Below are 27,701 nucleotides of genomic sequence, written 5' to 3'. Positions count from 1 at the left end.
CTTTGTAGTTCGTATATGGGCTCCCGGGATAGGTTGCTCTGGTGAGAGAGAGGCGGGGACGGATGTGTCACGTGGGACCGACTCCCGCCGCCGCGGCCGCCTTCGTCTTTCTCTGTCTCGACTGAGGTAGCCATCTTGCTCTTGCCGCGTGCTGGTGTTGGAGGACCCTCCTTGCTTCAGGTGAGACCCCCGGCGGTCCCGCCACTCCACGGCCTTAGGCCGCTGCGCACGATCTCCCCCCGCCCTTTTCTGCCGACACCCGCCAACTGCTGGGGCTGCCACTTCCGCTGTGGCGCGCCGAGTGGGGGCGGAGGCGGCTGGCTTGGCCTCTCGGTCACCGGCGGCGCAGCTGGGGGTCGGCACCTGAGGGAAGGTCCCCAGCACCACCGCTTTCTGTGGGCGAGCGGGCCTGCGCTGTTGCCGCCCAGATCCAGTCCCAGGAGGCAGGTGGTCCCCCGCCTCTGTCCTGTTATTCTTCATTATTCACAATAATGCTGTGAGCTTTATACAGCCTATCTGCTGTCATCTCGTTTGATCCTCCCACTAGACAGATAGAGAAACTGAGGCTAGCAGCCCCCGCCCCCGAGCGCTGGAGACCGAATTCCGTTGCAGCGCTCTTCACCTCGTAATGGCAGTGTTTGTTTAAAGTCTGCCACCCTCTCTGAGACATTGCTTTGCCCATTTTTATAGCCCTATCACACTGCCTGGTGCATAGTAGGCTGTCAGGAAGTTGATGATTGACCGACGGGCAGTGTTACACAGCTCGTGAATGGAGGTTTCAACTTCCGTTCCCACGTTCTTTCACTCTACCAGATCTGTCCCTTAGGGAATGGTAACAATAGTTACCAGTTTCTGAGTATCTGCTGTGAGCCATACCCTGTGCTTGATACCTTAATCTTTAACTCTTAAAACAACTCTGTGAAGTATGTGGTGTTACACTGTTTCTAATACGGAAGGGATAGAAGTTCAGAGAAGTAAAATACCGTTCTGAAGCCCTAAGTGGTGGAAACTTGATCTTTCTGATTCCAAAGCCTGTGCCTCTCTTATTAGATAGAGTAACCCACAAAATAAAAAGTCAGGATTAAAGATTGAAATTATTTTATCTCTTTGTGAACATGGTGTATGTGAAAGTGCCCACCATAATGCTTGGACCTTAGGCACTCAATAAATGTTGATTATAACCTCATTATTTGCATCTTTTCGTGATTCCTTGAGGAAAGGGCTAAAAGATCCTAGGATCCCCAAGGAAGAACTCACTAATCATATGGCCTTAGGAAGTTACTTCTTCCTTTTGGGCCTAGGAAGTGACTTCTCCCTTCTGGGCCCTCATTTCCAAATCTATTAAATTGGGAGGGAGGTGAACTTTTATTTATTTATAATTTATACCCTGCTGCTGCTTGCAAGTATTTGAGATGGCCACATGTACAAGACAGAAATAATGCGTACAATAAAATGAAGGTTGATTGAGGAATAGGGAGTTAAAGCAGGTGATCTTTGAGGTCCGTTCCAAATTCTGAGCTTGAAATCTCTTCTCTCATAGACTGAGTCCAATCTAATTTCCTACTTGAATTCCATGCACTCCAACCTGCTGGTAGACAAAGGACCACTCTTCTTCCTCCCCTACCAACCTTGAGCTTCCAACCTCCCTAAAATGCTTTTTCTCTGAGGTACTCCTTGGGAACAAGTTTTCTGTTATACTGATTATCTGGAATGGACTCTGTTCTTTCTTGTCTACACATTGATATAAAGAGTTAATTTTGTCCTTGCTTTGTTTCAAACAAGTCAGGACTCTATGTTGGCTTCCACCTCTTCTCTTGGGGATTGTTACTTCAAAATGCCAAAGAGTCCCAAAAGGTTTACCCTGTGTCTGGTTCTAATATTTTCACTTATCCCCTTTTTTTTGTAAAAAATTCCTTAGGCTCTTTGTTAGTTCACTACACCTTCGTGGCCACATTCCTTTGAGAGTAGTGAATATTGGTCCTTTTCTGTAGATATTGAATGTAGAGATTGGGATTTACATCAGCAGATTTAAGTCTGTGGCAGAGTTGAGATTGCCACACACCTAAGTCTCCTGATTTTGTACTCTAATCACACTCGCTCCTATGAAAGAGTGTTTTAGCTGCTTGAGCATTGTGATACAGTACTGAGTAAAGACTGAGAAATCATAAATTCTAAATATTATTTAGGAACTGGACTTTGGCCTTAAAGCAGAGAGATATACAGGTTAGTGCCTAAGTACAGTGTCAGAGTACAGAACGATTAGTACTTATATAATCTTTGATTCTCTTTCATCTCTGAAATGAAGAAAACAGTAGCTTTTTCATCTGAATGATGATTATAAAGAGTTCAGAGAATCAGCCAAAAAGTTTTGACAACACCCTTATCCTTTATAACCTCTTTCATATCTCAGTAATGATCTGTTGATCCAAGAACAAGTAAAACAAGACTTTTAACATTGGCTTTTATTTGTTTACATAGTGTGGAATGTTATGGCCCATTATAAACTGAAGAACTTTTTTCCTTAGTAGGAAAGGACTGACCAGAGTAGGATTCATGACTTTATAATGCTCTTAGAGTTTTCAAAATCAAGATTAGCCTTTAAAAGTTTATTTTTAAGAGTTTCCTCTTCCCCTCCTCCCCACAAAATTTAGCATCAATGTAGCAGAGATAGGTTTTTGTCAAATTGTGCAAGGAGGCATTCTACCTTATATGCAAGAATATCTTGACAAGTATGACATATTATATTAGTGCAAGGTATTGAATGAACTCCGTGGAAAGTGCTGCAGAAGCATTGAATGTCTGAAAATCTGGTTCTCTTTTCCTATTATTAACATACCACCTGACCTTGAATAGAGGACGTGACTACCTCACATCTTGACAGCTACACAGCCTATTGTTGTATTTTTTTCTTTGTCCAGATTTCTTTGCTTTTCTCTTTTTTTCTTTCTTTTTTTTTTTTTGTCTTCTATTTATGGTTTAAAGAAATACAAAATGTGATTTGAGAGAAAAATGTTTACTTAAAGGTTGTGCTAATTTGGTAACAGCTCTCTGCTGTGAAAATCTTTGGGGGAAAAACTGACTTGCAGAGATTTCATTATTGGTTAGGTTTTATTGAATGCCAAAGTACTGAATCATGCTTTTAAGGAGGGATCTTCGAATAGGTAACTTTGAATCCCATTCTATTTTCTGTTTGTAAATTCAGCTCCCTCTTGGTATTATTTAATTTTGGATTTTTTACTGTCTGGCTTATGAAGCTAGGACAAGTTATTAATATTTTTAAGAATATAGACAATATGATTGTGGTGGTGATGCATATTACAGGTTCAGTGAACCAGAAGGTACTGTTGTATAAACAGTTATTTTGTTTTGGTAAATAAAACAGTGACTTTAACAAATTTATTTTTCCCCCCCTAGATTTACCAACAGCATGAATCAAGAAAAGTTAGCCAAACTTCAGGCTCAGGTCCGGATAGGGGGCAAGGTGAGTGTGGCATAAGAAAAACTGATAGGAGAATGTATTATTACCAGATAGTGTCATTATTTTGGATTTGTGGTCATTGAAAATCTAAAATCTTTTAAACAATCAAGATTAAACCACATTCCAATTTGAAAATAATTTGTCTAGATCTAAAATAGGTAATTAGAAGATCTCTCTCTCTGATGGTGCAATTGAAATAGCCACCTTTGAGTCTTCTTAACATCTGGTGGTTATATGAGATGAACAAGTTAACCAACCTTATTAAGCTTCCATTTTCGCATCTGCAAAACAAAAGTAATCCTATATAAGATGCTTCTAAAGATAGAGTAATATTTCTAAAACACCTAAAACGGTGTCTGGCACAGACTAAACACTTAATAAATGACAGCTATTATGTTAGACTCACCATCAGGGCATCCCAGATATTAAGGTTATCTTGACTGGATGCCCCTACTGCTTCAGTTAGGTGTACAATGGGGCATGCTTAAGTTGATGGTACATTGTTCATTGCTAGGTTTTCCTCCCAAATTCCTACCTGTTTGTCTATGTTGGTGAATATGAACATAAGCATTCTTTTCCCATGTACTTTGAAGCCTAAGGATGATCTAGTTCTGAACACTGAAAATCTTTGATTCCCTTCAGCTCCAGCCTCAGGCTCAAGGAGAATATTCTGCCTTTATCTCTGCCCAATACAATCTTTGTAAAAGGAAAAGCATGAATAGTATTTACCTCAGACCTAGGGAGGGGGAAGGTAGGACACTATGTAGCAGCCCCACTGTGTCATTTACTTTGATGATAACCACAGTTTCTGGGGATGGGGACAGGAGAGGGGGAAGGGGAGAAGCAACTAGTACTTTCTTCTTCTTTCATAGTGATACAGTTATATGACTCTGGAGTCATATTAACACATTCCTATAACCAAAGTACTAGTCACATTGTAGCAGCAAGTGTAATGTAATGTACCAATGCAAAAACTAGGAATATTCAAGAACCATAGAATATACCTGTAAGAACTTGATGCAGCACATCACTATTATATATTTTAAACCAGATAGTTGGCACATTCATTCAGCTGGTTTATTGAGAATGTACTGTGGGCCAAGCACACAGTACATAAATAAGTCAAGGTTTCCTGCTCTTGACACAGTTCAGCTTGGAAGAGAGACATACAATTCCACTACAGAATAGTAAATGTTAAAATGAAGTACAAGATGCTCCAGCCTAGGAGAGATAAGGACATCATCACTGAGCTGAGATTTGAAGAATAAACAAGAACAGGTGCAAGGATAAGTGGGTAGGGTGAAGGGGGGGATTGTCGTTCTCACGCATGCAAAGGCCCATAGGATGCTGAGACAACATGGTGCTTAATGGAACAGCTTGCTTTAGTTTGTTATAGCTAGAGTTTAGAGTAAATAATAGATAAAGTATGGTAGCAAATGAAACAACCAGGTAATTTAGGGTTAGATCGTAGTTTTGTATGCCATACTAGGGAGATTCAGATTTTATCCTATAGGCAAGAGCAACAGTAAACTACTGTAGAATTTTAAGAAGGAAATAACAGTCATTTTAAAAGGTGGCTGCCAGCATTGTGGAAAATGAAATAAAACAAGTTTGGCATAGAGGAGAACAATCGAGAAGCTACTGCTGTAGTATGTGGGACACAAATTCAGGGACTGGATATGACACAATTTAATGACCAATAGAATATGGGGGATGAACGGGTGAGAGGATTCTGGGATGACGTCCAAATTTCTGGTTTTAGAGCTACAAAACTTAGGAAATATAAGAAGAGTAGTTTGGAGGACTGATAAGCTTTTAGGCATATTGACTTTGAGGTGCGTGAGGATCATTTGAGTTGTATCCAGCAAGCAATTGAGCTATCCCTGAGTCAGGAACACATCATAAATAAATGGCCATCTATGTAAAGAGTCACTCTTAGTTCATCCTTTAACTGGATTTCATTACAACCTCTGCTGCTACCCACAGGACTCTCTTCTACTCCCACCAGAGTTGCTGAGACTGAGGCTCCTGCCTACTCTCTATAAGCCTGATTGCCTGAGTAATACTGCAGGAGCTACCCAGAGATTGAAACCTCCTTTCCTTTTTCTTTACTCCTGCCGGGTCTCAGAAAGATTTAGGCCTCAAGATATAGACTGCTCTTGGCAGTGTTTCAGCCCTGCTTTAGGTTACATTTTTTTAAATTGGCTCAGGAATTTAATTCATTGTTTTAAATAGTTTTTCAATGGAAAAAATGTATTTAGAGTTTCAAAGTATCCGTTTAGAAATGAACTTTTCTTATCTCAGTAAATAGTATAATTTTCAACCTATTTGCTCAGGTCAAAATTCTAAACATCATTCTAGATTCCTTTTTTTCCCTCATATCCCATATCCAGTCCATCAGCAAGTCCTGTTGGTTCTTCTGACAGTCTGAGCTCTCACCACCTCCACTGCCACAACCCTCATTTCTCATCAGGACTGCTACAGTAGCTTCCTGATTGATTTCATTATAGTTCATTTTCCACAGCAACCTCAGTCATCTTTTAAAATCATAAATCAGATCCAGTCATTTTCATGCTTAAAACCTTCCAATGGCTTCCTATTGCAATTGGAATAAAGTCCAACTCCTGCCCATGGGATTCTAGGCCACATGATCTGGCCCTTACCGATCTTTCTGATTTCATTTTCCTCCTCCTTTCCCATTGTTTACTCTGCTTTAGCCATACTGGCCTACTTTCTCTAGAAATAAAAGGTTCACTCTTGTTTCATTCTGCTTGGATCGCTCTTCCCCTAGGTCTTCCCATGGATCTCAGCTCATACGTCACCTCTTCAGAGGGGCCTTCCCTGAACATTGTAATAAAGTAGTGCTTTACCCCCATCTGATATTCTTGTCACTATGTTATTTTTTTTCTTAATACCCTTGTCCTATTTGAAATGATGTAATTTGTTTATATGTTTATTGACTTTTCCTTCACACTGTAATGTGTGCTCCTTGAAGTAAGAACTTGATCTTTTTCATTCCTGCGTTCTAGGACTCTAGAACACTCACATAATAGGCATTTGACTCTTTTTTTTTTTTTTTTTTTTTTTTTTTTTTTTTTTGGCGGTACGCGGGCCTCTCACTGTTGTGGCCTCTCCCGTTGCGGAGCACAGGCTCCGGACACGCAGGCTCAGCGGCCATGGCTCACGGGCCTAGCTGCTCTGCGGCATGTGGGATCTTCCCGGACCGGGGCACGAACCCATGTCCCCTGCATCGGCAGGCGGACTCTCAACCACTGTGCCACCAGGGAAGCCCTTTGCCTCTTAATTATGTCATAATCTCCAAAGTTTCGGAATATCTTTAGACTTTATTGTCAGGGGGTGGTAGGCACTGTTAAAAAAAGCATTCCTTATAATGTTTGAAAGTTGATATAAAGCACACTAAATTATCTTGAAATTATAAATTTTTTTTATTAGAAACAATTTTTTTATTAGAAACATATTTTCTTGAAACAATTAAAATGATAAAGGCTGGATATTGGAAAGAGTAAGAACAATTGGCTAGAAACTGACCTTCAAAAATCTGAGTTAGGCTGACAGTCTTATTAATCATCTAATCATTCATTAGACTTCATTATGTCATTACTGTGTGTGGCACCACCTCACTATTGAGTCGAAGTTGGCAGTTTCTTGAGTGAATATTATGAATATTATGTTAGAATATTAGTTAGAATATTATGTAAAGGAAGACAAGTGATTGCAGTTGTCAAATGCATGGCATGCTAACACTTCTGTTTGGTTATCTTTCAGGGTACAGCGCGCAGAAAGAAGAAGGTGGTACATAGAACAGCTACAGCTGATGACAAAAAACTTCAGAGTTCTCTAAAAAAACTGGCTGTGAATAATATAGCTGGTATTGAAGAGGTATGGTCACTTAGTAAATTGTTGTGTGGACAAGTAGCACATTCACAGATAATTAACCACACTTTCAAATGTAAAATATCAGCTTAGATGAATCCGGTATTGTCTTTCTGAAGGACTATAGCTATTGAATTTGCTTATTGTATAAATTGGATGATTGTCAAAAAAAATGATTTTAGTAGACAGTTAAGGGATTCATTATACTTTTCAGACTCAAAGTATTTGCATATATGTCAAAATTATGGAACCGCTCTTGAATTTTAATGTAGAATAAGATTTTTTTCTAATGACACAGAAATAAAGAAACCCAAAGATTTCTTCCAGTAGGATGAACTTTTTTCCCATACACAGTCTCTAAAAGCATTACCTCAGCCAAGCTCTAGCAATAGCTTTACATGAATTGGATTTCTTATTAGACCTCTTTCAAAAATTATTCATTGAATTTTTAAATTATTTTATTATATTTTGATAATACTACTTTTCTCAAATCTGAAACCAAAGATTGATGTTATTTCAAAAGGTACTCAAGAAAATTTATAATAACATCAACTGTTTGTCATTTGTTACCATCTAGACCTACTTCTACCTAATGATTCCATTTCTGATAGTAACCAATGTTAAAATTTTCACTGCCATCAGTTAGATTTCATTATGTCATTACTTCGTGTGGCACCACCTCACAATTTTTAGTAGATTATTAATGGACATGTGCTGTGAAACATAGATCAGAAACAATGTGGTGATGGGGATTACTATTAAAGAAATAGCAGAGTACCAAAAAAAAGGCAGTGAAATGGCAAAGTGCTACATATTCCTTCAACCATGCGTATGTGAATGAATGAACACATCGTTTAAATCTGCTTTGTACTTTCAAAGTCAATATACTGATAAAACAGTAGGAAATGTGAGCCACATGTATCTTTTTTCCATTCAGCTTGATGTGGCTGTGCATTCTTACTCTGATAAATATTAGAACTTCATTTGCAAGTCTTGAAATTAAGCATTTAAAATGCTTTTTTTTTCTGAGCTATTGAAAGCTTTTATATATTTTCATTGACCTAAAATAATTTTCAGAGAGATCATTCTCTATCTGGGGTATATTTGAGAAAAAGCAAATTTAAGCCTCTCTTTAAAAATCACAGCTTGACAGCTGCATAGCCCAGGGAGATCAGCTCAGTGCTTTGTGACCACCTAGAGGGGTGGGATAGGGAGGGTGGGAGGGAGGGAGACTCAAGAGGGAGGGGATATGGGGATATATGTATAGTATAGCTGATTTGCTTTGTTATACAGCAGAAACTAACACAACATTGTAAAGCAATTATACTCCAATAAAGATGTTTAAAAAAAAATCACAGCTTGATTAAAAAAAAGAATAAGTTGTAATAATGGACATGAACTCTGATAATGTTAAGCCTAACCTACTTATAAGTGTTCAGGCAATCTTATATCTTTGCCTACCTTTCTACTCTCTGACTCCATGCCCACCCCTCCCCACCTCAACACTGTTGACATTTTGAACCAGATAATTCTTTACTGTGGGAACTGTCCTGTACATTGTAGGATGTTTGGCAGCATGCCTGGACTCTACCCACTAGATCCCCAGTTACAACAACCAAAAATGTCTCTAGACGTTATTGCATGTTCTCTGGGGGGCAAATCACCCTTGGTTGAAAACACTTCTTTAGAGAGAGGAAAAGATTGTATTTACACCTCCTTGAAGTATAGATTTTAACTGCATAATATTTCCAGGGGCATGCTTTTCTAAATGTTTGGTTTGTTCAAATTTGGAAGACTTTATGGTTCTTATAATTAATAAAACTTTTAGTGTTTTATAGTGAAATAAAAAGCCAGTCAGTTATCAGTCTTTGATCCCTTCAGAATATAATCAAACTAGTTATAATGGTGTGCTGAGGTCATGGTTTATTTGTCGTCGAAATTATAATAAATTTTTAATGGTAGTGAACATCTGCTGTATGCCAAGCATTTTGCTAGGCAGTGATTCATAAGATATTATTCATAGTCTCTGTCGTTTAGAGCTTAAAATCTAGTGTGGAAACTAATTAGACAGCTAGACAGATAAACAAATATATATTATCCATTTCAGCTTCACAGTGTCTCATGGTTGGTTGTTACTGGTTACAGATAAGAAAGCTGAGACTTAGAGAATCAGGTATCTGCCCAAGATCACATAGCTAGTAAGTGCTGAATTCCAGATTTGAACTAAGTATGTCAAAACCAGAGCTCATTTTATTCATTGATTTATCCTGCTTTGGTCTTTTTAGTTGTACTTTCTTATACTCACTATTGGCCTTTTCCTCTCCTCCTGCCCCTCCTTCCTCTCTGTTCTTCCAAACTCCCCCCCAAAGAAAGGGACAGTACCTGCCTTATATCCTGTATTATCGAGCACCTGCCATGTTCAGTTCATTACTTAACATTATAGATAAAAGAAATCCCCATCAGTATTTCCAAGGACATTGCTTTTTCTACTTTTTCAGGTATTAATGTAGGTGTTATTTCCTCCCAGAAGCCTTCCTGGTAGCACACATACACATTTATGCAAAGAAGGGTTAGACGCCTTTCCTGTGTGCCTCCATAATGCCCTGTATTTAATTTTATTATAGCATGTATTAAACTATATTATTAATTCTTTTTTGTTGGTATTGCCAGTGCAGTTTTGTTTGGAGACACATATCTCCAAAACGTCACACAGAAAATTAATGGTACATAATAGGCATGTACATGCTCTTGTTGCACTCCCACCCCCGTGTGTGTGTGTGTGTGTGTGTGATGTCTTCCAACCCTCAGACTAGTTGTACAGAGAAAATATGCATAAAGAAAATTAACACTGTAAGATAATAGCTGTAACATTCTGAATGTTTGAAACTAAAATGGGAAGGTTTGCTTTCTTCCTTTCCCTCTTTCTAAAATTGATTTTTTGAGAACCAAGATATTTGGTACTTTATATAACACTTTGCAGATCTAAAATAATTTCATTTAGGCATATCTAGTGTACTGTATAATCTGGCTTGCCTCAAACATTATGTTTTGTGTTACTATAATTAAAGCAGAATTTTTTTCATTTTTTTTTTAAGAAAATTATGACACACGCTTGGTTTAAAACAGCTTCTAGGAGGAAAAAAGAAACTACTACATTAAATGTATACATGAAAACGTGTGCAGTTTTCAGAAACATTAAGATATGAAAAAATATATACATCTTAGAATAGAAGAAACGATTATTTTACAATTTCGTTATTTTTAACTTGGGATGTTTTCAGCTTTTTTCAAAGTGCTGAACTCTGGAAGATACTATCTTTTTGGGTTTTGGCAGTTTAAGGAAAGCAGATAAAAACATTTGAAAAGAGAAGATACCATTACCATTGTTGTAAAGCAAAAATAATATTACTATGTTTTCTGTACTTTGACCTTCAAAACATCAAACCAATAGAAAGTACTTGGTTTGGTGGGTTGGAACAGAGAGATCAGAGTTGGGTTTCAAAAACTTATTGAATGCACTTTTGCTAAGTAAAATTTTATTTTATTTTATTTCATTTCATTTTTTTGCGGTACGCGGGCCTCTCACTGTTGTGGCCTCTCCCATTGCGGAGCATAGGCTCCGGACGCGCAGGCTTAGCGGCCATGGCTCACGGGCCCAACCGCTCTGCGGCATGTGGGATCTTCCCGGACCGGGGCACGAACCCGCGTCCCCCGCATCAGCAGGCAGACTCTCAACCACTGCGCCACCAGGGAAGCCCTGCCAAGTAAAATTTTAATCTTAGTTTCTAGGCTGTCAGTATCAGTAATTTTTTTCCCCTTCTAAAACTTAATTTATGTTCTCTTCAAATACTTAAAAACTAAAGGACTGTTTGAATTAAGAGAGGCTTCTCTGGACTTTTATGTGTTCCCTAGTTTGTTAATTTGGGGTAATAAATTCAATCATATGTAGATTTCTTTTACCTGTTACCAAAGACAGAAATCCAAAGCTGTCAAAAAGGGGCAGGGGAGGGCTTCCCTGGTGGCGCAGTGGTTGGGGGTCCGCCTGCCGATGCAGGGGACGCGGGTTCGTGCCCTGGGTCCGGGAGGATCCCACATGACGCGGAGCGGCTGGGCCCGTGAGCCGTGGCCACTGAGCCTGTGCATCCGGAGCCTGTGCTCCGCAGCGGGAGAGGCCACAGCAGTGAGAGGCCCGCGTACCGCAAAAAAAAAAAAAAAAAAGGGCGGGGGGCAGGGGAGTGTCAGAGACTGTTTCATACAAAAAAGCCAAGTAAATACCGGGTTTTAGGAAGAAATTCCTATGTGAACTCTGAGAGTATAATCCAGAACTAAATTTCTGAAAATGTTTTATGTTCTCTGACATTTGAAGATATTTGGATGTGCTTCTTACTTGGTAATCTAGTTGACTGTAGTGACCGTGTTGTCACCTTTCTTCTCCTGATGATAACATGCATCTATCAAAAGTAGGATCTGGGGCTTCCCTGGTGGCGCAGTGGTTGAGAGTCCGCCTGCCGATGCAGGGAACACGGGTTCGTGCCCCGGTCCGGGAAGATCCCACATGCCGCGGAGCGGCTGGGCCCGTGAGCCATGGCCGCTGAGCCTGTGCGTCCGGAGCCTGTGCTCCACAACGGGAGAGGCCACAACAGTGAGAGGCCTGCGTACCGCAAAAAAAAAAAAAAAAAAAAAAAAAAAGGTAGAATCTGTTTCATTTCCCAGAGATAATTGATTTCATCAGATGTATTTAATAAGAAATGTCACCAAAAATCTGCTTCTCTGGTTCAGATGGTCTAGTTGTTTCACAGAGTTTTACTATTATATTCAGAGGACAGCTTCTATCTTAACTAAGGTATGATTCTGTCTCCATGAAACCTTCCCTATCTTTCCAGGCATAATTCATCAACACTTTATCTGTACTTCCACTGCCCTTAGCTTAAATTGCTCTGCTATAATGTGTTTATTATTACAGCCTCATATTGTAGGGTATGATTACTTATTAACCAAGTAGTCTGTTTGCAGTAGATTGTAAGAATTTTGACAGTAGGAAGTGTGTTTATTCATCATTTATAATCTATAGCATGCTGACTCCCATGATGAGTTTGTTTGGGGCCTGTTAAGTTTAAGCAATACTGATTATTCTAGGTGGAATTGTTTTGCAAGAAGTTAGCCATAGAGAGCTGGCGCTCAGGAAAAAGCTTAGGGCTGGGAATTTAAATTTTGTAATTGTACACATAAGTTTTACTGTTTATATTTTCCTTTTCTTGGCTCTTATTTTTCTTGAACCAGTTATACAGAAGGAGAACCTAAAGTTATTTGTTGACCCTTACTGCGGTTCCTTCTTCCTCCAGCTAGAGCCTCAGGTGTCAATGGGTGTACAGCTCTTAGTACAGGAGAGTAAAAGAGAAACACTGTGTACCATTCAACTTATTATCACACAGCAGTCTTACATTCTTTAAATATCCTGCTTTTTTTGTTTTTTGGTTTTTTTTCCCCTGTTTTTGTGTGTGTGGTAAAATAAACATAACATAAAATTTGCCTTTTTTTTCCCTATGTGCAGAGCTTTTTTTTGGCTTTGTTGGTTCTTCGTTGCTGCACGTGGGCTTTCTCTAGTTGCAGCGAGCAGGGTCTCTTCATTGCGGTGTGCGGGCTTCTCACTACAGTGGCTTCTCTTGTTGCACAGCGCGGGCTCCAGGTGCATGGGCTTCGGTAGTTGTGGCTCGCAGGGTCTAGAGCACAGTCTTAGTAGTTGTGGCACACAGGCTTAGTTGCTCTGCAGCTTGTGGGATCTTCCCAGACCAGGAATCGGACCCATGTCCCCTGCATTGGCAGGCGGATTCTTAAACACTGCACCACCAGGGAAGTCCCAGATCTTTTTTTTTTTTAGCGATTTTTTAAAATTGAAGTATATATGGGACTACCCTGGCGGTCCAGTGGTTAGGACTCTGTGCTTCCACTGGTCGGGGAACTAAGATCCCACAAGCCGCGTGGCATGGCCAAAAAAAAAAATACAAGAAGTGTTCTGCCTACGTTTTCCTCTAAGAGTTTTATAGTATTTGGTCTTATGTTTAGGTCTTAAATCCATTTTGAGTTTATTTTTATATATGCTGTTAGAGAATGTTTTTATTTCATTCTTTTACATGTAACTGTCCAGTTTTCCGTGCACAAGTTATTGAAGAGACTGTCTTTTCTCCGTTGTATCTTGTCTCCTTTGTCATAGATTAATTGACCATAAATGCGTATCTTTATTTCTGGGCTTTCTGTTCTGTTCTGTTGATCTATGTGTCTTTTTCCATGCCAGTCTCATACTGTTTTATTGCTCTAGCTTTGTAATATAGTCTGAAATCAAGGAGCATGATTCCTCCAGCTCCATTCTTCTTTTTCAAGATCGTTTTGGCTTTTCAGGATCTTTTGTGTTTCCATACAAATTTTAAAATTTTTTGTTCCAATTCCATGAAAACTGCTATTGGTAATTTGATAGAGATTGCATTGAATCTGTAGATTGCCTTGGGTGGTATGGTCATTTTAACAATTATGATTCTTCCAATCCAAGAACATGGTATGTCTTTCTATCTGTTTTTTGTCATCTTCAGTTTCTTTCATCAGTGTCTTAATAATTTTCGGAGTACAGGTCTTTTGCCTCCCTAGGGAGGTCTCTATTCCTAGGTATTTTATTCTTTTTGATACAAAGGTAAGTGGGATTGTTTTATTAATTTCTCTTTCTGCTATTTTGATGTTAGTGTATAGAAATGCAGCAGATTTCTGTGCATTAATTTTGTATTCTGCAACTTTACCAAATTCATTGATGAGCTCTAGTAATTTTTTGGTGGCATGTTTAGGATTTTCTATGTATAGTATCATGTCATCTGAAAACAGTGACGGTTTTATTACTTCTTTTCTGATTTGGATTCTTTTTATTTCTTTTTCTTCTCTGATTGCTGTGGCTAGGACTTCCAAAACTATGCTGAATAAAAATGGTGATAGTGGGCATCCCTGTCTTGTTCCTGATCTTAGAGGAAATGCTTTCAGCTTTTCTCCATTGAGTATGATGTTAGCTGTGGGTTTGTCATATGTGGCCTTTATTATGTTGTGGTAAGTCCCCTCTATGCCCACATTCTGGAGAGTTTTCATCATAAATGGATGTTGAATTTTATCAGAAGCTTTTTTGGCATCTGTTGAGATGATCATATGCTTTTTTACTCTTCAGTTTGTTAATGTGGTGTATCACACTGATTGATTTGTGGATTCTGAAAAATCCTTTCATCCCTGGGATAAATCCTACTTGATCATGGTGTATGATCCTTTTAATGTATTGTTGGATTCAGGTGCTAGTATTTTGTTGACGATTTTTGCATCTAGGTTCATCATAGCGATATTGGCCTGTAATTTCCTTTTTTTGTGGTGTCTTTGTCTGGTTTTGGTATCAGGGTGATGGTGGCCTCATAGAATGAGTTCAGAAGTTTTCCTTCCTATGCAGTTTTTTGGAATAGTTTCAGAAGGATATGTTTTAACTCTTCTCTAAATGTTTGATAGAATTCACCTGTGAAGCCATCTGGTCCTGGACTTCAGTTTACTGGGAGTTTTTAAATTACTGATTCAATTTCAGTACTGGTAATTGGACTCTTCATATTGTCTATTTTTTCCTGGTTCAGTCTTGGGAGATTGTACCTTTCTAAGAATTTGTCCATTTCTTCTAGGTTGTCCATTTTATTGGCATATAGTTGCTTGTTGCCTCTTATGGCCCTTTGTGTTTCTGTGGTATTGGTTGTAACTTCTCCTTTTTCATTTCTGATTTTATTGATGTGAGTCCTCTTCCTTTTTTTCTTGCTGAGTCTGGCTAAAGGTTTATCAATTTTGTTTACCTTTTCAAAGAACCAGCTTTTAGTTTTATTGATCTTTTTTATTGTTTTCTTAGTCTCTATTTCATTTATTTCTGCTTAGATCTTGATGATTTCTTTCCTTCTGCTGCCTTTGGGTTTTGTTTGTTCTTCTTTCTCTAGTTGCTTTAGGTGTAACGTTAGGTCATTTATTTGAGATTTTTCTTGTTTCCTGAGGTAAGCTTGTATCTCTATGAACTTCCCTCTTAGAACTGCTTTTGCTGCATCACATAGGTTTTGGATTGTCATCTTTTCGTTTTCACTTGTATCAAGGTATTTTTTGATTTCCTCTTTGCTTTCTTCAGGGATCCATTCATTGTTTAGTAGCATATTGTTTAGCCACCATGTGTTTGTGTTTTTTGCAGTTTTTTTCCTTGTAGTTGATTTCTAACCTCATACTGTTGTGTTTGGGAAAGATGCTTGATATGATTTCAGTTTTCTTAAATTTACCGAGGCTTGCTTTGTAGCCCAGCATGTGATCTGTCCTGGAGAATGTTCCATGTACACTTGAAAAGAATATGTATTCTGCTGCTTTCAGATGGAATGCTCTATACATATTAAGTCCATCTGGTCTAATGTGTCACTTAAGGCCTGTGTTTCCTTATTGACTTTCTGTCTGGATGGTCTGTCCATTGATGTAAGTGGGGCGTTAAAGTCCCCTACTATTATTGTGTTACTGTTGGTTTCTCTTTTATGTCTGTTAACGTTTGCCTTGTGTATTGAGGTGCTCTTATGTTGGGTACATATATATTTACAATTGTTATATCTTCTTGGATTGATCCTTTGATTGTTATGTAGTGTCCTTCTTGTCTCTTGTAACAGTCTTTATTTTAGAGTCTATTTTGTCTGACATAAGTATTGCTACTTCAGCTTTCTTTTGATTTTCATTGGTGTGGAGTACCTCACTTTCAGTCTGTATGGGTCTCTTGATCTGAAAGGAGTCTCTTGTAGGCAGCATATATATGGGTCCTGTTTTTGTATTCATTCAGCCAGTCTGTGTCTTTTGGTTGGAGCATTCAGTCCGTTTACATTTAAGGTAGTTATCAATATGTATGTTCCTATTGCCATTTTGTTAATTGTTTTGGATTTGTTTTTGCAGGTATTTTCTTCCCCTTCTTTTGTTCTCTTCTCTTGTGATTTGATGGCTATCTTTAGTGTTATGTTTGGATTCCTTTTTCTTTTTTGTGTGTATATCTTTTATAGATTTTTGTTTTATGGTTACCATGAGCTTTTTATATAACAGTCTGTATATTCATGCTTGTTTTAAGTTGCTCATCTCTTAATTTCAAATGCATTTTAGATGCCCTGCATTTGTATTCTCCTACCCTCATGATTGTTGTTTTTGGTATTATATTTTATATCTAATTTTTTGTGTATCCCTTAACTGCTTATTGTATATACAGATGATTTTACTACTTTTGTTTTTTAAGCTCCCTGCTAGCTTTGTGTGTGGATGATATCGTGCTTTATTGTATGTTTGCCTTTGCCAGCAAGCTTTTCCATTTTGTAATTCTCTTGTTTCTAGTTGTGACCTTTTCTTCTCTGCCTAGAGAAGTTCCTTCAACATTTGTTTTAAATCTGGTTTTGTGGTGCTGGATTCTTTTAGCTTTTGCTTGTCTGTAAAGCTTTTGATTTCTCCATCACATCTGAACCTCGAGAGCCTTGCTGAGTAGAGTATTCTTGGTTGTAGGTTTTTCTCTTTCATTGTTTTGAGTATATCATCTCTCCCTTCTGGCATGCAGTTTCTCCTGAAAATTCAGCTGATAGCCTTATGGGAGTTCCCTCGTATGTTATTTGATGCTATTCTCTTGTTGCTTTTTTTATATATATATTTATTTATTTATTTATTTTTGGCTGTGTTGGGTCTTTGTTGCTGCCTGCGGGCTTTCTCTAGTCACAGTGAGCGGGGGCTATTCTTCGTTGTGGTGCGGGCTTCTCAGTGTGGTGGCTTCTCTTGTGGAACACAGGCTCTAGGCGCGCAGGCTTCAGTAGTTGTGGCTCATGGGCTCTAGAGTGCAGCCTCAGTAGTTGTGGCACACAGGCTTAGTTGCTCTGTGGCATGTAGGATCTTCCCAGAACAGGACTCGAACCCGTGTCCCCTGCATTGGCGGGCGGATTCTTAACCACTGCGCCACAAGGGAAGCTCCCTCTTGTTGCTTTTAATACTCTCTCTTCATCTTTAATTTTTGTCTTTTTTTTTTTTTTTTGTGGTACGCGGGCCTCCTGTTGCGGAGCACAGGCTCTGGACGCGCAGGCTCAGCAGCCATGGCTCATGGGCCTAGCCGCTCCGCGGCATGTGGGCTCTTCCCAGACCAGGGCACGAACCCGTGTCCCCTGCATCGGCAGGCGGACTCTCAACCACTGCACCACCAGGGAAGCCCTAATTTTTGTCATTTTGATTACAGTATGTCTTAGTCTGTTCCTCTCTGGTTAATCCTGTATGGGAATGTCTGCTTCCTGGACTCGGGTGACTTTCCTTTCCCAGGTTAGGGAAGTTTTCAGCTATTATCTCTTCAAATATTTTGTCAGGACCTTTCTTTCTCTCTTCTCCTTCTGGGACCCCTATAATCTTACTATTAGTGTACTTGATGTTGTCCCAGAGATCTCTTAAACTGTCTTCATTTCTTCTCATTCTTTTTTCTGTTCAGTGGCAGTTATTTCCACTAGTCTGCCTTGCAACTCACTGATCCATTCTTCTGCCTCATTTAGTCTGCTATTGATTTCTTCTAGTGTATTTTTCATTTCAGTTATTGTCTTCTTCGATTCTGTTTGGTGGTTCTTTATATTTTCTAATTCTAAACTTCTCATTTCTCGCTCTGTGCATCCCTTCTCTCCTGAGTTCTTTGATCATTTTTACAACCATTACCCTGAACTCTTTTTTTGGGTAGACTGCTTATCCTCACGTCACTTAGTTCTTCTGGGATTTTACGTTGTTTAGTTCTTCTGGAATTTTACATCAGTTCTTCATTGTCTGAAACATATTCCTCTGATGTCTCATTTTATCTAAATTGCTATTTGTGTTTTTATGTATGTAGTAGGTTAATTATGTTTCTCGAGCTTGGAGAAGTGGCCCTCTGTAGGAGACGTCATGTGCGTCCCAGCAGTGCACTCTTCTCTCATCACCCAAGGGTCAGAGGCCAGCTGGTCCCAGGGTAGTATCTGGCCTGTGTTTGCAGACTTGGTCTGCAGGCTGCAGAATTGTAGTGTTCTTGCTTCTGGTGTCTGCCCCCCAGTGGGCGAGGCTGGTCTAGAGACTTATGCAGGTTTCCGGGCGGGAGGGGCCAGTGCCTGCCCACTTGTGCGTGGAGTGGGGTCTTGGCCATCTGGTGGGCAGGGACATGTCTAGAGGTGGCTTTGGGCTTAGGAAGTCTTTAGGCAGCATGTCTGCTGGTGGATGGGGCTGTGTTCATGCCTAGTTAGTTGTTTGGCCTGAGGCCTCCCGGTCCTGGAGCCTACAGGCTGTTGGGTGGGGCCAGGTCTTGGTGCCAAGATGTCAGCCTCCAGGAGAGCTCATGCAGATGAATGCTCCCTGATATGCCCACTGCTAGTGTCTGTGTCCCCAGGGTGAGGCATAGCTACTCCCCAACCCCTACCCCGCCTACCCAGGAGACTATCTCAGACCAGCAGGTTGGTCTGACCCAGGCGCCTATCAGATTACTGCTTTTGCCCTTAGTCATGATGCACATGAGATTTTGTGTGCACCTTTTAAGAGTGAAGTCTCTGTTCCCCCCAATCCTGTGGAGCTCCTGCAATAAAGCCCCGCTGGCCTTCAAAGCCAAATGGTCTAGGGGCTCTTCAGGGGGCCCAGTGTGGGGCTCAGAACCCTCACTTCTGTAGGAGAACCTCTATAATATAATTACTCTCCAGTCGCCCACCCAGTGGGTATGGGATTTGATTATATCTCAAATGTGCCCCTCCTACATGTCTCGTTGTGGTTCCTTTTTTATGTCTTTAGTTACAGAAGATCTTTTCTGGTGGGTTCCAGTCTTTTTTATCAATGGTTGTTCTGTAGTTAGTTATGATGTTGCTTGTGAGAGGAAATGAGCTTAGGGGTCTTTCTACTCTGCTGTCTCGGCCTCTCTCGGTTCCCAATTTCCCCTTCTTTCTTTTTTTTTTCCTAGAGAATTCTCTTTTTTTAATATTTATTTATTTGTCTTTTATTTTTGGCTGCATCGGATCTTTGTTGCGGCATGTGGGATCTTCATTGTGGCACGCAGGATCTTTTGTTGCGACACACGGGCTCTTCATTGCGGCTCACGGGCTTCTATCTAGTTGTAGTGTGTGGGTTTTCTCTCTCTAATTGTGGTGTGTGGACTCTATAGTTGTGGCGCATGGGCTCCAGAGCACGTGGGCTCTGTAGTTTGTGGCACACGTGCTCCGTAGCTGTGGCATGCGGGCTTAGTTGCCCGCGGCATGTGGAATCTTAGTTCCCCGACCAGGGATCGAACCCATGTCCCCTGTGTTGGAAGGCAGATTCTTTACCACTGGACCACCAGGGAAGTCCCTCCCCTTCTTTCTTCTAGAGATGATTTCACCTGTTATTCTGCTTCCTCTCCATCATCATTTCACTGATACTCTGCAGCATTTGCCAAGACTTTCCTTAAAATTCTATGCTTTGCTTCTTGTCCTTTCTCCTACTTCATTGTATCCTTATTTCCTTTGCTGTCTCCTTTTGTTTTCCATCCCACTAAAACTATTATTTCCTCAAAATTTTGTCACTAGCATTCTTTATTTGCTCCATTAATAGTTCCCAGAATTGGTCTTGGGACCACTTTCTTCAGAACCATATAGGTTGCTTTTAAAAGTTCAGATTCATTGATCCACCAGAGAACTCCAGAATTAGATTCTCATTTTAACCAATTTTAAGTGTACAATTCAGTGGCATTAATTACACTCACAATGTTATGCAACCACCACCATCATCTATTTCCAAATTTTTCATCATCCCAAATAGAAACTCTGTACCCATTAAGCAATAACTCCCCATTCCCCTTTCCCCCAGCTTCTGATAATCTCTTACTTTCTGTCTCTGGATTTGCCTGCTGTAGATATTTCATGTAAGTCGAATCATGTAATAGTTGTCCTTTCATGTCTGGCTTACTTCACTTAGCATATTTTCAAGGTTCATCCATGTTTAGCATGTACCAGAACTTTACTCCTTTTATAGCTGACTAATATTCCATTCTATGGGTAATACCACATTTTATCCATTTGTTTATTGATGAACATCTTTTGTTTTTAAAATAGCTTCCACCCCTCCCCCATAAAAATACATTGTCATCATAGAAAGTTAAGGGTATGCAGAAAATATGAAAAAGATATTAGCATTCAGTCATAACTCCACTACAAAGAAATAACTACTATTAGTCTTATATTTCTTTCCTATCTTTATATGCATATATATTTAGTATATCTGAGACTACAGTTAGATGTACAATTTGGAATCCTTCCTTTTCCAAATAGTATTATATTATAAAAATTGTTTCATGTCATTAAAAAATTCTTCTTAATTGTCAGTCTAAATGTCTACATGTATTTCAATATATGACCATACCATAATTTAACATTCTTTATTTATTATGCATTATAATGCTTTGATAGTAAAGACTCACATGTTGGACTTTTATATACATAAATATTTATCTTCATCTCCAAGTTCCTTAAGACAGATTCTTGGAAATACAGTTGCTGACTGAAAGATCATGAACATTTTTAGAACTCTTCATCCATATTGCCAAATTGATTTTCAGAAAGGACATGCCGTTTTATGCTATCTACAGCATAGCTACAGAGAATCCATCTCATCAGACTCCTGCCACCAGAGCATAAGAGAAAATGATCCCGGCATATCATATAGTCTAATAATGTCTGTTAGCTTTCACTTATATTAGTAATAATGGGTTATGCTTCATACTAGCCTTTAGGTATAAGCAGGTGCTGAGCTTAAAAGGATTGAATGTGAAAGATACTGACTTATGGGAGTGTGTGCAAAGGCCATAATCCTCAAAATCTGACATCCCTTAGCCTTACACAATCCAGACACTTACGTGTCTTATTCTTAAAATGTCTGTTATTTCACCCCATTAAAATATAGCAGGAAGGCAATAAAAGATTAATTTCCTAATAAACATTTAAGTGCCACTACATACAGGAAGGAGTAGCAATAAAACTTGATTTTAAGACAGTTATGAACTGCAGCTAACTGGCCTAGTGGGGACTTTGAAACAAACAAACAAAAATTACATAGCATAAGAATTTAAACCCCCTCTCTGAACTGAGAGGGCAGTTAGTTGCCGGCAAGAGCTGTGGAGTCAATCATAGCTTTGTAAGCCTCCTTATAGCCATGAAAACTTATTGCTGTGTAGGAATAAAGTGAGCATCAGCTTTACCAGCTAGAAGGCTGCTATAGTTAATATATGTGCCCTACTCAAAGGCCAGCAAGGGCAGGGGTTGTTAAGGTTTTGATAAGTAGCGTAATTGGGGCACCCAGCAGTTGCCCGGAATGACCTAAAATAGCCCTCAATTCTATAGAGCAGTTGGGCTGATTCTGAAAGGGCAGAACAATAGGAAAAGTCAGGCCAAAAATACAGCCCAGGAGGTTCTGGGTGTCTTCATTGGGGGCACTACTGGTGCTATTTCTAAACCTTAATATGACCCTTCATCTAGCATTTGGGGAAGTGAGATCTGACAGCATCCATGATTTTAGAATAAGTTTTATAGGAGGTGTCCATTCAGCAAATTTGAGTGACTATTAGGTGCTGACAATTGGGGGGATACTGTATCTCGTAAGGCAATGAATGGCCTCTGATCTCAAGGAGTTCACCTTCTAGTAAGGTCAAAGATTACAAACACAATTATACTACAAGATAATTCTATATAATATCAGTTTCCATGAAGTGCAGAAGGTGAATAAACCACCTTAAGTTTTCACAGAAAAAGAAGCATTTGACCCAGGTCTTGGATAAATGGGAACTTACAATGTGGAGAAGCAGAAAAGGGTTCTAAACAGTGAAAACAGCATATGTAAGTGCACTATGCATGAGAGGACAAAGTATTTTCTGGTAACTACAAGACATGTCAGTATTAATTAGAGCAAAAAATAAGAGCAAGGGCATCTGGAGTTTTGGACTGGGGTCAAAAAAATGCCTCTTCGGGACTTCCCTGGTGGCACAGTGGTTAAGAATCTGGCTGCCAATGCAGGGGATACGGGTTCGAGCCCTGGGCCAGGATGATCGCACATGCCGCAGAGCAGCTAAGCCCGTGTGCCACAACTACTGAGCCTGAGTCTAGAGCCCTTGAGCCACAACTACTGAAACCCATGTGCCTAGAGCCCGTGCTCTGCAACGAAGGGTAGCCCCCGCTCGCCGCAACTAGAGAAAGCTCACGTGGCAATGAAGACCCAACGCAGCCAAAAATAAAAAATTTAAAAAAATTTTTAAATGCCTCTTCCTCCATAACTCAAGTAGCATTCTTTACCTGAGCTACCTGTTAAGTGGAAAAAACACTGACATAAATGGGATGCTTGATCGATTGAAAGAGGGACCTGAGTGCTGTTGTAGTAGCTAGTTTAATAGTCTTTGTTTATTTCTCTGCTCCTTGTTATTATACTGTATATAGATTGTATGATTTACGTAGACCAAACAGCAGTAAAATCACTGGGGGGAAGTGAAGTCTTCATATGAAATGCATACAATTTGCTTTGTGAATTTAACAAATTCCTTATCCCTCTTTTTGCCTCTAAGAGTTGGGAAGTGTCTAACTGATCTTGCTCAGCCCAACAATTAATCCTTTGATAGTTCTAATAGCCTGTATCTAGGAGCCTTAGATAACCATGTCATTTGCTCAGTAGAGGGGAAGGAATGTTAGATAGAAATAAAATATTCTGGCCTTTTTAACTTCTAGTATTTCATTCTCTCTATTCTAAAACTAAACTCTCCACCCGATTCTGGACCTTTCTGTTCATGAAGCTACATCTTTTATACAACCCCATTTAAAACAATGATTAATAAATTTATTTGTATTTCACAGTCTGGGATGGCGTTCATATTGCTTTTCACACCAAACTCAAACAACGTATTTTAAACTACAAAGACCTACATCAGGCTGTAAAATATGACTTAACATTTAGCCTTTGGAAAAGAAGGTTGAACAGAAGGAAAATTCATGAATTTATTTTTTTTTTTTTGCCCCATGTTAGCCTCTTATTTTGCTGCCGGTAAGGTATATATTATCCATATATCAGCTGTTATTTAGCTTACATTCTGAGATAAATATTTCTCTGACAAGCTTTTATGGTGCCACAGAATTGAATTTTTATAGACAAATAAGTGTTTTAAGAATGAGAATGACATCATAGGAAGGAAACTAAACAAAGTTGGGAAATCCAGGTTCAAGTTCTGGGTTTGCACATAACCAGCTATTTGTCCTTGGGTATGTTGCTTAACCAAGAGCTCTTGTCTTTAGTATTTATTTCTTTAACAAGAGATTTGAACTAGAAGACCTCTCAATTCACCAAATATATGGCCTGACTTTTTTGGAACAATATTGATTTCAAATCTCTTGTGACTTCAATGTTTGTAAGTAAAAAATATCTCATATTACAATGTTTGAGGCTCTTTTCACACCTGGAAGTATTATAGAAATCCTTTATTAAATAAAGTGATTTGGTCTTGGTTTGGAAAATATAGTCCTACCATATCTTTATTCTTTTCCCATATTAAAATTATGTGATTCTAGGATAGATCCAGAGCAGCATCCCATTTCATATCTACTATGCCACTGCCTTCTCAAGCCATTCCTCTCCTATATTTTCAGCCATTTTTCCATTTAACTTTTCTACTTAAACAGTAATTATCTTCAGAAGTACATAGTTTATCTTTTTCTAAAGTTAATGTAAATTATTTTTAACTTGTGATGATTTTTGTTCAGGACAGCTAGATTGAATGCTTACTCTGTGTAATATTTGTGGGGTTTAGTTACAATTTTCTAGGGGATTTGCCTTTATTTTCTCTGTGTTCCAGGTCTTGCCTGAAATTTAGAAGCCCCTTTCTTCCCCTTCCTTTCTGGTGCTGTCTATCAGTGGTGGTGATCACCTCTGAGGAAGAAAAGCCCACTTGCACTGACCATGGAGAACACTCAGCATCTCTGCTTGATTGTGACAAGGGCAGTTTTTGGATGGATCATGAAATGCTTCTAAAGTAGCCAAGAGTTAACTTTCGTAACCTTTTTATATAATAAGCATGTTACCACCAAGGTAACTTACCCAGTGAAATCAACTACATAGTGGAATCACATTATTTACACATTTAACTTATATGCAAATACAACTCTACTAAAACAGAGTGAGAGAGAAAAATAACATTTTACACAGTGCATGCACATTCAGCCTTCCTTTTCAGTGAGTCCTAGGCAATGAATGAAATTAAATCTGAAACAGTCAGTTCATATTGGTGAAAGCTATAGAGAGAATGTGAGGATGGTTTTAAAGGTCTCCTAGTAATTGATAAATGTTCAGATGGCCAGGCGACTGGGTGGGAGAACTTCCTTGTCATTTACAAGGGTTTTTGAAGGTTGTTGAGAAGCTACACTTAAAAATCAGAGAAACTGACAAAATCCTCTACAAAGAAAGACATGAAGAGAACAAGTTGAAACTTTTGTAAATTTACTAAGTATTCAAAGGAGTGAAACACCTGATTGATTAAATTTCTGAGTGTTCTTTATGGGTTTTCAGTGGTTATTTTTACCATACACTATTACCCCCTTACAACCTGTCCCATAAGTAAGTTGCTGACTATTGTACAGATACAATAGTGTCTATTGATTTAGTTTGCTAGTATAAATTAAGATAATGGGTAATTTCATTATGAAGCCAATTCGTGGCTGATAACTCCATTTTTTAAAAATGTGGGCATGAACTTCTTCCTCGCAGTAGAAATCTTTGAATTTAAAATCTAGATTCTAGGAATTCCCTGGTCCAGTGGTTAGGACTTAGTGCTTTCACTGCCATGTGCCTAGGTTTGATCCCTGGTCGGGGACCTAAGATCCCACAAGCCATGTGGCGTGGCCAGTAATAATAATAATAATAATAATTTTAGATTCTATAATAAAATGACTATTTCTTGACCATCCTAGTAATTTATGCCATGTACATTATTTTACTTTGTCACTAGGGTTTTTTTCCACCAAAATCCACGGCTTACATAATTACTACATTGGGATTGCATAACTAACTACCAAGTAAAAATCAGTAATTGGATAAAATGTTCTCTGAAACATTTTTAAAGTTGTACCAAATATGTGAAATACATTTTTTTCTGTGATCACACAGGTGAACATGATTAAAGATGATGGGACAGTTATTCATTTCAACAATCCCAAAGTCCAAGCTTCCCTTTCTGCTAACACCTTTGCGATTACTGGCCATGCTGAAGCCAAACCAATCACAGAAATGCTTCCTGGAATATTAAGTCAGCTTGGTGCTGACAGCTTAACAAGTCTTAGGAAGTTAGCTGAACAGTTCCCTCGGCAAGGTAGGTATTTCAATTTAGTACCTCTTTCCCTCCTCACCTTACTTAAAGAACCTAATGATTTAAAAGGTGTGTCCATTTTATGCTAGAAGGATTTGCCTGTACATAAATTTTACTTTTTGTAATATTGTATTCTTCATAAATTTTTGAGTTTGTTCCTTTAATAATTAGGCAGTGTAGCATGTAGAATATTCAGATACATTTTAGTAGTAATATAGAGTGTTGGGAGGTAATTACCTAAAAGGAAAGTGCCAGGATCTGCAGGCCACATTTTATAAACAGTTGATTTGGTATTCACTTCTGACTAATGACAACAAGACGATAATGTTATCACAGAACTATATTTTCATTGAATATTGTTGATTGTGCTATAGATGCAGCAACCATAAGTTCTGAGTGTCCAAGATAGTTCTGATTTCAAATGTGTCTTGTCATCCCTAAAACATCAGAGCCTATTAGTTCAGTGCTAATACTACAAAACTAGATAGTTTTACACCAAAAGAGATGGAAAAAATCTTGAATGTTGATTTTTTATTTGGAGAATATGGAATTTGGAGAATTAATTAACTATAATGTCTTTATTTAAACTCACCTAAATTATTCCACTTTGCATGTAAGTTTTACCTTCACTACCCATTGAAATTGCCAACCATATTTAGTGTATATCTAATGAAGTTAAACTTTTATTAATTTTAGTATCAAGTAAAAAAATATGGCATTTAGATTAGGCAATATTTAGCTTTTTCTGAACAACTATGTAAGATTTGTTTCCAGAACTATGTAGACAGGAAAAAAGGATAAACATTACAAGTGTTTGGTAAGGGTCTTTGTTCTCAATGGCTAATTTTAAAATAAACTTTTTGTAGTGTTGGATAGCAAAACACCAAAACCAGAAGACATTGATGAGGAGGATGATGATGTTCCAGGTAGGTGACATTTCTTCAGTTTTAAGATTTTTAGCATCCTGTTTATCTCATTTAATTCATTGCATGATCATTTTTCAGTTTTTTGTTAATGGTGAGCTTGTGAATTTAAATGGATTCACAACGATGTGCATACGATCTAATGAAACAGGATAAAAGCCCTCCCGTTCAGAACTTAAAAATTGTCACACAAAGCTCTGCTGCATTTATTAAATTGGAATCTGCCTTTATTAAATTGGAATCATTGTGATTATAAATTTGCATAGTTATTGTTACAACATTTCTGTAGGAATTATGATTGACATATGAAATGAGATGCTAGTCACCTTAGTTTGCATAGGCAAAAGAAGACTAACATTTCCTTAGGGTTTTTGTTTTAAGCAAATAAATGAAGCATTATTAGTGAAATGCCACCAATTCATTTCTGCCTCTTATATGTTTTCAGGCTAATTCTAGTAGCAACAATTTTGTTTTTGTTAGGCTAGAAGTTAGTAATTGCATTTTTACCTCTTTGTCTTTTTGTGTATCTTTAACTTATTTACTTTTTTTTTCAGATCTCGTAGAAAATTTTGATGAGGCATCAAAGAATGAAGCTAACTAAAATTTTTTCTGGTTTTTGGAAGCTGGCATGGACTAGATTTAACAAATCAGCTATGTGGTTCCAAAGTTTTACAGACACGGAGAACATCAGCTGTTACTAGTTCAGTAATATAAATATTTTGTATATTAATAATGCTGTTTGTTCAGCATTTTTCGATCATTTGATTTTGCATTTTGCACTTCCTCCCAGGATCTATTCTTTTGGTCAAAATACGAAGTGTTGGTGCAGTTTGAGGGTGTTTTGGGTTTTGATTCTTGGTTTTTTTGTTTTGTTTTTTGTTGGGGTATTTTTAGTGTGTGTATGTGTATGTATGTGTGTGGGTATGTGTGTATACAGTGGAGAGCAAATTGGAAAACAGTTTTATTTATCCTCCTCCTTACCCCAGTAGAAATAAAACAAATCTTTACATTT

The 27,701-nt window shown here is 38.5% G+C and overlaps 1 protein-coding gene across 1 annotated transcript; it reads left to right on the top strand.

Moving 5' to 3' along the window:
* The first annotated feature begins 83 nt into the window (after positions 1–83).
* BTF3L4 (basic transcription factor 3 like 4) lies at positions 84–27,701 on the top strand. The gene is made up of 6 exons (XM_082662003.1): positions 84–180; positions 3,415–3,481; positions 7,265–7,378; positions 25,568–25,769; positions 26,633–26,692; positions 27,244–27,701. Exons 2-6 carry the CDS (start codon positions 3,428–3,430, stop codon positions 27,288–27,290), a joined length of 477 nt encoding a protein of 158 aa, XP_082518129.1. The 5' UTR covers positions 84–180; positions 3,415–3,427; the 3' UTR covers positions 27,291–27,701.

Source organism: Grampus griseus, assembly GCF_964374135.1.
Source record: "Grampus griseus genome assembly, chromosome: 1".
NCBI classification, from domain to species: Eukaryota; Metazoa; Chordata; class Mammalia; order Artiodactyla; family Delphinidae; genus Grampus; species Grampus griseus.
The sequence above is the reverse complement of the archived record's forward strand: the minus strand, read 5'-3'. Positions and strand labels throughout refer to the sequence as shown.

Bases quoted from the DNA above. Each gene is read 5' to 3' on its own strand.
- BTF3L4 (XM_082662003.1), top strand. From the start codon at position 3,428: ATGAATCAAGAAAAGTTAGCCAAACTTCAGGCTCAGGTCCGGATAGGG. The intron at 3,482-7,264 runs GTGAGTGTGGCA...GTTATCTTTCAG, and splicing joins AGGTCCGGATAGGGGGCAAG to GGTACAGCGCGCAGAAAGAA. The intron at 25,770-26,632 runs GTAGGTATTTCA...AACTTTTTGTAG, and splicing joins TGAACAGTTCCCTCGGCAAG to TGTTGGATAGCAAAACACCA.